A 12,419-nucleotide genomic window follows, 5' to 3' on the forward strand; every position below is an offset into this window, starting at 1 on the left:
CTTACGGTCAAGTGACGGAGCGAAGACCCTGTCTGTCTCTGTATACGACATCTGTATGGTAATATCCTTCTGTTCAGTGTTATAACACGTTTCTGTTATATCCTTTCTTTCAGTTTTATACATTTCTGTTATATCCTTCCTTTCAGTGTTATTCTTATCTCTGCTGCTCCTTCACTGAGTGGAATGCCAAATCTCAGCATTGTCACATATTGTGTTATATCCGTTGTGTTAGTGTTATATCACATGTCTGTCTATTATAGCCCTTGTCTGATTGTTATGCCACATCACTTTGATGTATCCAATCTCTCAGTGTGATGCTGTATCCCTGTCTGTCATATCCCTTCTTTAAGCATCATTTAACATCTCCGTGTTTCCTAAAATCTGTAAGCGTTATGCCACATCTCTCTGTCTGTTATATCCTTTTTCTCAGCATTGTATCACATCCCTGTGTTAAATATCCTTTCTCTCAGCATTAAATCACATCTCTGTTTCCTTTCTGTCAGCACTATATCACAGGCCTCTCTGTGTGTTATATCCTTTTTCTCAGCATTGTATCACATCTGTGTGTTATAGATCCCTTCTCTAAGCATTACATCACATCTGTATGTCGCAGATCCCTTCTCACAGCATTATATCACATCTCTGTCTCACAGATCCCTTCTCACAGCATTACATCACATCTGTGTCTCACAGATCCCTTCTCACAGTATTAAGCCACACTCTGTCACATCCCCAGCCGCCAACCACCACGAAGCATCTCCATCCACCGCAATGTCAACTGATCAGCTGCCTCCATCAGCATGTAACGGGACAGAAAACATTTCCACATGATTGACTTCAGTTCCATAATCATGCACGCTCCGCTCTGATGTTTATATCAGTCCGGCAGACTGACATTATCCTAATCCTTTTCATTATAAGGAAGCTCAATAATCAATAGGTTTTTGGTCAATGTTGTAATACACTGTTGAGGATCTGTTTCATGTAGGTGTTATTGATCTTGATGAAGAATCAAGTCTGGATTCTATTTTTGTTTTGTCTGTGTATTGCTGTTGTTGATGTTATAGAGGGAGAATTCCGGCAACACAGTTGATTCTGGTAACCACGGTACTGGCTGTTAATGTTTCTCTTTGAAGGTTTTGTACTTGAAGTCAGGCAGGGCTGACATGCCAGGTTTAGGAGAACATTCCAACACTTGCATGACCTCAATTCGTTCAATTGATTTGGCACGGTTTAAGCTCCGTTAAACCAGTTAAAAATACCTGAAAGACTAAAGGCTGAATTTTCTAGAGACCAAGTCAATTTGAATAAAACAGTCTGGAACAAGAAGAGGCTATTGCAGTGCTGCTGGTATTAAGGGATGTTAAAAGGGCACTTTGTCTGCTTGCTCAAAATGTATTATGTATGAACCTTATTCAGTGAGTGAGTTGGGTTTAACGCCACTTTTAACAGTATTACAGTTATATCGCAGCATGTCAGCTTAATGTGGGAAGAAAGTCTGAAGTGATGTAGGTCTCAGACCTTTACCACTTTGGTGAAACCCACGAGCACGGGTATGGTGCTGACAAACCTAGAAACATAATCGGGGCAAACCGGGATTCGAACCCACAATCATAGGTTTCTGGCGTGCCCTTGCAATGGACGCAACTCTGCACAGCGAATCGCGGTGCCTTAGAAGACTGGGTCACTGAGTTTCAGATGTGTGTAAGATTTGTTTACAGAGCTTAACCGAGTAATTATTCAATATATCTTTTTGAATTTTTGCATTCCCATCAATCAAGTGATGAACATGAGCCTTTTGTAATGTTTTTTCAATGACATTGTGTTCATTTTTTTTCATTAAAAATCGATCAATGTTATGAATCATGGATGAATAGAAAATAATGCTGTTTGTTTGAATACTTATGACTTTCTGCAAAAGTTGAAAGCATATTCATCCACAGTGTTAGACCAAATTGTGTCCCACACTGAAACAAAAGATGTACTAAAACACACTTCATTGTCACATGTCTCTGAGTGAGTGAGGTGTTTAACTCATAGGTTTGCTCAAGGATGTAAGTTATGCATAATGGCTAGGTCTGAGATGACCATGGTCTATCGTAGGTAGGTCTGAGATGGCCATGGTCTACCATGGCTTGGTCTGAGATGACCATGGTCTACCGTAGCTAGGTCTGAGATATCAGTTGTCTCCATTTCCAGTTGGTCCTTTCAATAGAGGAACTGTGTAGTTCAGTTCCACTTGTTTCCTGTGTTTGTGTGTTTGTGTGAGTGTGTGTGTGGTGGGGGGGGGTCTTGTTAAATCACAAGTTATCCAGTTTCATCAACCCAAACTGGCACAGACGTGTCCTGTCGCTACATATCTTGTCACAACATGCGACACTACAGCCATTGTGTATTGTCATCTATCACAATGTCACCTGTCACTACTCAGCCCCAGCTGGGCCAGTAAGGTAGCCCAGTGGTTAAAGTGTTCGCTCATTATTGTGAAGGCCATGTTTGATTCCCACAATGGTGCAATGTGTGAAGCCCGTTTTTTGTGTTCTATTCCATTATGTTGCTAGAAGATTGCCCAAAGTTGAATTAAATCAGACTCACTCACTCATCCCAAGATAAAAGTACCAGAGATCCCTCCGAAACAACTACCCCCTAATATGTTTCACAAGCCCTTTAGATACCATGACACATTAGTTTCTGTACAGAGATATTTCAGTGTATCTTAAACATGTGCCCTCGGATATGTATCTTCACAAAATGTACCTTTCAGTCATATCTGAGAACATGACATTGTTGCGCTTATAAGACCTTGAATACCAACACAATCAAATGTGTGTCACAAGCCACTTGTGGGATTTAATGGCAATTTCCTGCATAATAAAATGGGAACATTTACTTGCACCCGGCCACTGTGTGCCATGTACATGTTCAATGTGTAGTGTGTGCTTGTCAGACCCTGTGCCTGCTGTGCTGGCTAAAACTGCTGACTCGCCTGTTTTGCCTGCTTGTATAGAACCCATGGCTCAGCAGGCAGACACACAGCCCAAGCTGGGCGCATGACGAGATGAATTGAAGGTTTATAGGATATCCTGTCATCAAGATTTAGGTGCTTTCAGAGAGATGGGTTACTCAACTGAGATGACAAAAGAGCTTTGTAAATCTTGAGTTAAGGTTTTTCTTGTTTATGAAAGGATTGGGTTTGATAATTTCAGATCTTGCATCCGTGAATATGTTTGTAATTATCCTGTAGAAATTACTTAAAGTTGAAATTGGCATGTTTAGATTTGATTAAGTCATCCTATGTGGTACTATGTCTGAGATGAGGTGTCACACAAAAATATAACTCTGTGTGTGATATGGACAGTACTCTGAGGGTACCCTATTCAATATAGGTCCCAGTACCCAACGCTTGTCTCCCCGTGGGGATTCCAGGGCAGAATAGGTCCCCAGTATCCAACACTTGTCTCCCTGTGGGGATTCCAGGGCAGAATAGGTCCCAGTACCCAACGCTTGTCTCCCCGTGGGGATTCCAGGGCAGAATAGGTCCCCAGTACCCAACGCTTGTCTCCCCGTGGGGATTCCAGGGCAGAATAGGTCCCCAGTATCCAATGCTTGTCTCCCTGTGGGGATTCCAGGGCAGAATAGGTCCCCAGTATCCAACACTTGTTTCCTTGTGGGGATTCCAGGGGAGAATAGGTCCCCAGTATCCAATGCTTGTCTCCCTGTGGGGATTCCAGGGCAGAATAGGTCCCCAGTATCCAATGCTTGTCTTCCTGTGGGGATTCCAGGGCAGAATAGGTCCCCAGTATCCAATGCTTGTCTTCCTGTGGGGATTCCAGGGCAGAATAGGTCCCCAGTATCCAATGCTTGTCTTCCTGTGGGGATTCCAGGGCAGAATAGGTCCCCAGTATCCAATGCTTGTCTTCCTGTGGGGATTCCAGGGCAGAATAGATCCCCAGTATCCAATGCTTGTCTCCCCATGTGGATGTTAGGGCAAACTTGCCTACTTGAATACCATATGCTAAATGTCTCCCCCAAGAAAAGCTTGTTTTTCTGTTTTATGTAATCACTGGGTTAGAAATTAAACAGTAGCCAATTAGCCCGGGGCTAGTACAAATTCCTGTGGACTAGTACAGATTTCCCAATTTCACCATTGTTCAACCTAACAAGGGCATTTTATCTTTTCCAGGGCAAGTACAGCTTTTCAGTTTAGCACTAACCCTGTGTAATACCTTCTTGTCTTGTGCGATGTTGTTTATATTCTGTTCAAAGATGAGGGGTGTGAACAAGATATTCTTTCAAAAACTATTTTCAGGTAATTTGGGTGAGCTGGTATCCCATCATGCAAGTGGCAGCAAGTCAGGGACAAGTCAACACATCGCAGAGTCGGACCTTCGCCAGAAGTCGGACAAGCACCTCAACATACAGGTGGGAGTGTGGAGCCTGATGTCTCAGGCCGATACAGCAGTACGGTACAATATCATACATCGCCCAAGGGGTGGCGAAAAGTCACCAAGTGAAAAGACACACATCAGAAATAGGCTGGCATATAACCTGGGACCCATGACGATCCCTGATAGAATTGGTCTTTTTAGAACCCATGGGGAATTGGTCTTTAGCAACCTATGCATGTTGTAAGAGGCAACTAACAGGATCGGGTGGTCAGGCTCACTGACTTGCTTGATGCATGTCAATTCATAGGTCAATGCTCATGATGTCAATCACTGTCTGGTCCAGAGTCAAATATGTGCAGCCCATGTCATAATTTGCCTGGAATATTGCTGAGTACAATGTTAAGCAACAAAGAAACAAACCAGCAAGCAAACAAAGAAACAAAACACCCTGCAGCCTCTCTGATCTGCCTGTAGTTAGAGAGCAAGGGATTTTATTTGGTTTTATTTTCATAAGAAAGCCCAAATGAGACATTTACAACTTTGGTAAAAGCCGTGAACACAGTTGCTGATATATGAAGGATCATTATCTGGACAACTCGGGGGTTTGAAACCACAGGCAGCAGATCCTGGCATGACTAAGGGATGCAACTCAGTAACTTGAGGTGCCTCACAGAAGAGTGAGTGTAACTCATGGTTTTTGTTTTTTGCAGGCTTTCCAAACATACGAAGAGATTAGTAAGGTAGAAAAGGAATTGAAACGTCTCCGTGTCTCTCTCGCACGCAACAAAGACAGGTGAGAGGACAACTGTTTTTAATTCTTGGTTTACAGAATTTGGGTTTTCGAAAAACTGCTTTTTTGACAAACTTGCAAAGATGATCTCAAAAACAATGAGTGTAGATTTAGACAAAAAAAAGAAAGAAAACACTTCAACTTGGGTTGTTTCTGTGACTGACAATTGCTGGAGTTTCTTGACTAATTTCCAATGAAGTCAGATGTTAAAATATGAAAATTCTGTATAGTACTACCAGCTGTTGTGGTCATGTTTCTGACACTGAGCAGGTTACAGCTAGATGTGATCTGGGGCCCTTATTCAAAATGTTTTCTCCCTGTGGGGATTCCAGGGCAGAATAGGCCCCCAGTATCCTATGCTTGTCTCCCTGTGGGGATTCCAGGGCAGAATAGGCCCCCAGTATCCAATTCTTGTCTCCCTGTGGGGATTCCAGGGCAGAATAGATCCCCAGTATCCTAAGCTCTCCCCATGTTAATGTTAGAGCAGGATGTTACGGTTGTCTTTTGTGCCTGGTGTGTAATTGAGATGTAGAAAGATAGATGAAAGAATGATAGAAAGACTTATAAAATGTGACATTGCAAACACATATGCTAGTAAGGCCAATTTGCCCAAGCCAAGTCCTCCTTTAAAGGCTTACATTCAAAACCTGATAAATATGACCGAGAAAATAAAGTGTAAAGTTGTCAGCACATTGTTTAGAACTTCTGTTCCATCATTTCCCAGGGACAGAAGGGTTGCAGAACAAGTTCGGCAAAAGATTTCCTCCGCAGAAGCCTACCTAGCAAAACTGAGGTCATCAGAGGTCACCCTGGAGAGACACAAGCAGAAAAGGAGTGACAGCAAGAAACTCATGGTATTTTGACGTCTGCTGCAACTTGTTGCACAAACTTCTGCGTCTCTGGCAAGATCCAGGGCTGTCTGTGACAAGAATGTGTTATCACTTGGCTAGAATGTTTATCATGTGATAAGAATAAGTTATCACATGACAAGAATGTGTTTTAACATGACAAGAATGTGTTATCACAGATCCAGGGCTGTCTATGACAAGAATGAGTTATCACAGATCCAGGGCTGTCTGTGACAAGAATGAGTTATCACAGATCCAGGGCTGTCTGTGACAAGAATGTGTTATCACAAGCTAAGGTGAAAGCTTTCTAAGCTATGATAACATGTGTCATTTCATGAGAAGAAAACATTATACACAACTAGTGCCTGGGTGAGTGAATTGGGTTTAAAGCCGCTTTTAACAGTATTCCAGTTATATCGGTGCTTGTCAGCTTAATGTGGGAGGAAAGCCTGAAGTGATGCAGGTCTAAGACGTTTACCACTTTGGTGAAACCCACGAGCACGGGTATGGTGCTGACAAACCTAAAAACATAATCGGGGCAAACCAGGATTCGAACCCTAAATCATAGGTTTCTGGCTTGCCCAATGGACACTACTCTGCACAGCAAATCACGGTGCCTCAGACGACGGGGCCACCCATGCCCCCTACACAACTTGAAACCTCTGAGTTGTGATTGTACATACTAAGTCCCCGTGTTGATTCTGGGTAAGAATTGGTTCCCAGCGACTTATATATTGTAAAAAGTGACTTAAATTGGATTGGGTAGTCAGGCTTGGCTTGGCATGAATAGTTGCTCGCAATATCAATCACTGGACTGTCTGGTCCAGATTCTATTATTTACAAGCCTTCGCCTTATAGTTTGAATATGGCTGAATGTTAAGCAACAAACAAACAGATTGAGAAGACAGGAGGTGGAATACAAGGAGCTAGTGCCTGGTGTATATTTGTCATATCATACTACTGAGTGAGCTGTGGGTGCATAGTAAGCTAGAACTGACTGAAATGAGGATTATGTGTTTGGTTCAGTTTTGAAATTGGTAAATAACCACCACACAAGATCACTGAAAATTTAATAATTTACTGTAAACTACATTTATAATGAACACGCTTATAACGAACTGACGGATATAACAATCTTTTTTTGGTCTCTGACATTTGCTGTATATTATGTCATATAAAATTGATGGATATAACGAACATGCTTATAACGAAAAAAAAACAGATATAGTGAACTCAAATTGTGGTGCAGTGTCTACTGTCAGAGAAAAAGTTTATGTTTATGATGAACTGTTGATCTCTGAGATGCTCATATGTCACCAATCAACCTATCAAAACATCTGCGGCCACACACTGTTGAAAGCATCAATAAAAAATTGAAGCCAAGTGATTGCTGAATTAAGTAATCACACCTTGTCCTCAGCTTAAACTCTCAATCAAGACATATCTATATACGTCTTAGCCTCAATAAACAATAGTAAAACAGTGATTATATAGGCTATTACCTTTGAGGTGGATATATTCTATATAATGCGACGATTAGATTTAGGTAATTCAATAAAGATAAAATTGTGTGTATGTCAATGAAACTGTATAAATAATATATTTATAACATGTTTGTCATTTATGAGATGAATAAACATAGTACGTGTACAGTGCTGACTTTGGTTGTTTATTGAGTAACATGATGTGATCATGTGACTTAATCCAAGATGTCTGACAGTCAAAATGCCTATAGCGACCTACAGTTATAACGAGCTAAAATTAGTGATCTCTTTGAGTTTGTTATAATTGTAGTTACCGTATTCGACATAATAAGTGCCCAAGTCGCTCTCAAAATTAGAAATAGGGGGCTTTTATCAGAACATTATTTTGGTGAAAAACAACAGAGTTGAAAGATTGTAAATTTCGTCGTTTATGCTGACAGCCTGAAATGTTTATGTACGACAGATATATTTTTCCAAAATTTAATTGCCCATAATTAAGGGTGCATATAAAAAATAAAGGTATATTAACAGGCTGTGTTTATGTTTCTTGAATTAGGCTTGTTTGGCATGGGATACGATGACATGAATTAACAAAATTAGTGAGTCTGACCACCGGATGCCATTAGTTGCCTCTTTCCTAGATCTTCATGAATCTGTTTAATTTAAAAGAAAACATACAACTTTATGGATAACAAATTCTGGTTTATTGCATTATCGATGTTTCGATGTGGATTCTTACACCGTTCTCAAGTTTCTTATTTACTCACTAACTTCTAGAATGCCAATCCAACACTTAAAAGAGCATAAAATCAAACATATACACGTATGTGTTTTTTGTAAATTTAGGGTAGGTCAACTGTAGGCCAAGAAAACAGGGCATGTGGCCCTCATTTCCATATCCTGACAAGGAGTCACATGATACGACCGGATGTTGTCAGCGTGTACACTCACACGCTCATCAATTTCAGTCAAGGCCATGAAAGATGATGCCAGTTTCCCCCCCTGTCTCGCACCCAAACACGCCATCTCATACCATGCTGCTGTCCCACAATACAATGCCTACAAAGAATATCAGACAGGGTGTTCTCCTCTTTCTTTACGTCATGATATACATTATACAGACATAGTCCTCCACATTATACAGACATAGTCCTCCACAACATTCATGCTTCAAGTGAATCATCCATCAATTGAGTAACTTACACGGATGCTTTGATATAAAAAAAATATTTAAAACATAAATACCCTCCTCACCTTTTTGACATATTTGGATGAAAATCTAAGAAGTTTTTATTGCAAAACTGAACAAATTTTGTGATGCATGCAGTGTGTTTTCTTATGCAGGTTCCAGTTTTTTATGACATGCAGAATTCTGTGTTGATGAAGATGTCTATATAAAGTAGATTAATCAAATGGTAGATTTCAGTAAGTTTGAAATGCAGAATTCTGTGTTCTGCAAAAGCCTGCATATATGGTACATATATTGATGTTGATGAAGATGTCTATATAAGGTAGATTAATCAAATGTAGATTTCAGTAAGTATGAAATACAGAATTGTGTGTTCTGCAAAAGCCTGGTATATATATTGATGTTGACGAAGATGTCTATATAAGGTAGATTAATCAAATGTAGATTTCAGTAAGTATGAAATGCAGAATTCTGTGTTCTGCAAAAGTATACTGGTAACTCAAAAGAAGTGAAAGAAAACCATTTTCCTTCATTACTATAGTTATATCAATCTCTCATTCATACTTAAAAGAAGAACACTTGTCCTGTAATGTAGTCCTACTGATCTTAACTCTTTGTTGTCTGCTTAGCTAATATGAATTTACTAACCTGTTAATGAAAAACTCAGCTAAATAAGACCAACTCAGTGTCATGAGTATGTCAATAAATAACGGTAAACACAGTCTGTCATTATCGAACCACTTCCAGTTCTTCACCTTGAAACTCTGCGACCACAACTTTGAAAAACAATCTTCAGAAACATAAGCAGTCCGTTCTCAATTACTTTTGCTAGTAAAGAATGTTTTAATGGCGGATCATGTCAATATTTCAAGGTATGTGTATGCGAATGATGAATGATCGTTCATTGTGTCTTCAGTCCAACATTTTGTACTTGGTGGAACCTGGACCTCACAGTAAACTGGACTTTTTTACTGGTCCCAACCGAGTCGGAATTGGACAGATTCCATTGTATAATGATGTTGATGAAGATGCAGTGTATAAATATGTCTATATAAAGTAGATTCATCAAGATGTAGGTTTCAGTTTGTATGAAATACAGAATTGTGTGTTCTGCAAAAGCCAGATATATATAAAGATGTTGATGAAGATGTCTATATAAAGTAGATCCATCAAGATGTAGGTTTCAGTTTGTATGAAATGCTGAATTCTGTGTTCTGCAAAAGCCATATATATAAAGATGTTGATGAAGATGTCTATATAAAGTAGATCCATCAAGATCTACCTATGCAGCACAAGCCTACAGGTAGACATATACAGCCGTTAATGCATCCCATGTTTATCCAATTTCAACCTGCGTCATAAGTTTATTGCTGAAAGATAAAAAACTTGTTCACTTCACACTAGTGACATGCACTTACCTCACTTGTGTCACACAGTCCTCGTGGCTCGAGTTGATGTGCGACTGTGTCGCGACGAGATCCGTCCACTCGCCACGCTCAAGTGAACAGCATGTTAAATCAAGCGTTGTATAAACATACATTAAGAGATAATAAAACTCTGTTGAAAAGTTTAGGTAATATGAGTGATAATTGTCATGAAAGGATGGCTTTGTTGGGGCAACATACACAGGATAGTTCTACACATTGGTACATTGTGGGAAGGCTGTCAATAAACATGTTCTTAGGTGGCATGTTTCTGATCGACAGTTGTGGATGGTTTCATGAATTAGGAGTCTTCTTTAACAAACTGGAGGTCTAGCGATTGGCATATCGACATTTCACTGTTTGTATCCATGAAGAAAGCCGCTTTCACACAACAGACTGATTTTGGAAAAGAAATATATTGGATTATCATGATTATAGTAGGGGTGACTATTGGTCTGGAAATCACTGTTGCGATAACTATTGAATTTGCAAGTAACTATTGTGATAACTATTGATATTGCAAGCAACTATTGCGATAAATATTGGTAGTTTTCAGTATATAATTTTTGGATTTTTTAGTTGAATTAAACCTTGGAACTGAAGTTTCCTTTTAACAACAAATAAAAAGTAAAGTTTGTGATATGACTGATTTGTTTTTTGTTTACCCTAATAATTTAAGAAAAAGAAACTTCCACATTACCATGTGTAGATTACTACCACTCATGATCAAAAGAAAAGCAAATTTGAACAGCATTGCATGTACAATGGAAACTATCGATATTCCTAACTGAAATTGATAATTTTGATTGGAAACTGATTTAACCAAAAGCAATATATGGATATTTCAATTTCATCATGACACTCCTATATTATAGCCTTCACGTTTTTTGAAACAAATATGTACAAGTAACTTTGTTTTGAAAGTCTGAAGTTTGGGGTTGAATTCATGCAGTTTTCAGCATATTCCTGCCATACAAAGGTATTAGGACACAGAGAAGGGGATCCACACATAGCACCCATGTCTACTAGGGCTAGGACAATTATCTTGGGTACTCGACGGGGTGGTGCCTGAGAAGGATCTGGGTACCCACAGGACTACCCGGACCCGTGGTTAGTCATGTGATATATTGTTTAATGACAAAAACTCACTATAGCTCAGTGGTTACACTAATGTCCCTAATGTAGTCATCGCTTTCTGATGATGCACACATTCTTTTTTACTTATATATGTATGTTTGAGTAAAGATAAAGCTTCAGTCAGCTTCAGTGATCTGTGCATGATCTGATTGTTTGATACATGTATCTAAATACTTTTTGCCAGGGCTTCGGTAAAACAATTCCCAATCAGTCATTTTGTTCCCATCTCTTGAGACCTACAGTGGGTACCCGGGTAGGGTTGGGGAATAGGGGGTCAGGTACCCTGGTAGTAAAGTTAGACTCGTCCGAGCCCTATTGTCTACCCCACCACCTCAAGTATTAAGTCTGATATGTTCTAGATTCAATGTACAGTAAAACCACAAAGAAACTGTTTTTAATGTTTAAGGGATCAGATGATGATCAGAAAGTAAAAGGAAACTGAAGACCTGAAGTATGATGTTTGATTGGAATTTTGTTTTTTAACACTTTTTTTTTGTGGTGGTGGGAGGCGTGTCTTTATTTATTTAAAGAGGTTGCCAGACTTAAATCCCAAAGAGCCTGGACAATTTTAAATTATTTTATTATATTATATTATATTTCAATTATTTACTTGCCATACTTGACATTCATTCTGTCCAAATATGAGTTCAGGTCTTTCTTTAATAAGGTCATATTTCTAGATTATAGAAAATCAGGTGAGATTAACAACAACAAAAAATAGCAAATAAACACCATTGAACAGTTAAGCCGTGAATCGAGGTCAGTACTTTTGTTAACATTTTGGACGAGCAAGTTGAAGGTCAGGGTATTACACAGGTGATTGATCAGGGACAACTGACCGCTCTGTGCCCAGTTTGACCAGCATTGTGTGGAGGTTCCACCACACTGGACAGGCAATGGGGTATTGACCAGGAGCCTGCTACCTGGGGAAAGTACATTCACACTGACAAATTGATCCTTGGAATGCTGTAAGCTGTATATAATGAGAGGGACATAGCCAGGCAAGCACTCCCTATCACAGCTCACCTTATAAGTGGTGAATGAGTGGTTGAATGGATGAGTGTGTTGGTGATACATCTCTTGTTTGTGGCACAGTGACATTAACACTGTCTGTTATGTACACTTTGACACTGACACATTCTGTGTTGACACTGTCTGT

General features: G+C 39.6%; 2 protein-coding genes across 3 annotated transcripts in view; one reads left to right on the plus strand and one right to left on the minus strand.

Annotated features, from left to right (window-relative positions):
* LOC139459542 (zinc finger CCCH-type with G patch domain-containing protein-like) overlaps nt 1-7,654 on the plus strand; it is an 86,088-nt gene extending 78,434 nt beyond the window's left edge. The window contains exons 11-13 of the mRNA XM_071241075.1: nt 4,310-4,422; nt 5,099-5,181; nt 5,903-7,654. Coding sequence (XP_071097176.1) covers nt 4,310-4,422; nt 5,099-5,181; nt 5,903-6,041 — 335 coding nt within the window. The 3' untranslated portion in view covers nt 6,042-7,654. The remainder of the gene's footprint in view (nt 1-4,309; nt 4,423-5,098; nt 5,182-5,902) is intronic.
* Nucleotides 1-10,143, minus strand: part of LOC139459540 (uncharacterized) — a 56,227-nt gene extending 46,084 nt beyond the window's left edge. The window contains exon 1 of one of the 2 annotated variants that reach the window (XM_071241074.1): nt 10,118-10,143. The gene's annotated coding sequence lies outside the window, so the exon portion shown is untranslated. Of the gene's footprint in view, nt 1-5; nt 911-10,117 lie in introns of those variants that run through there. The other variant, XM_071241072.1, reaches the window with a different exon arrangement.
* Nucleotides 10,144-12,419: the final 2,276 nt, after the last annotated feature.

The sequence above is a fragment of the Haliotis cracherodii genome, unplaced genomic scaffold (assembly GCF_022045235.1).
Source record: "Haliotis cracherodii isolate W230 unplaced genomic scaffold, xgHalCrac1.p SCAF_13, whole genome shotgun sequence".
Taxonomy (NCBI): Eukaryota; Metazoa; Mollusca; class Gastropoda; order Lepetellida; family Haliotidae; genus Haliotis; species Haliotis cracherodii.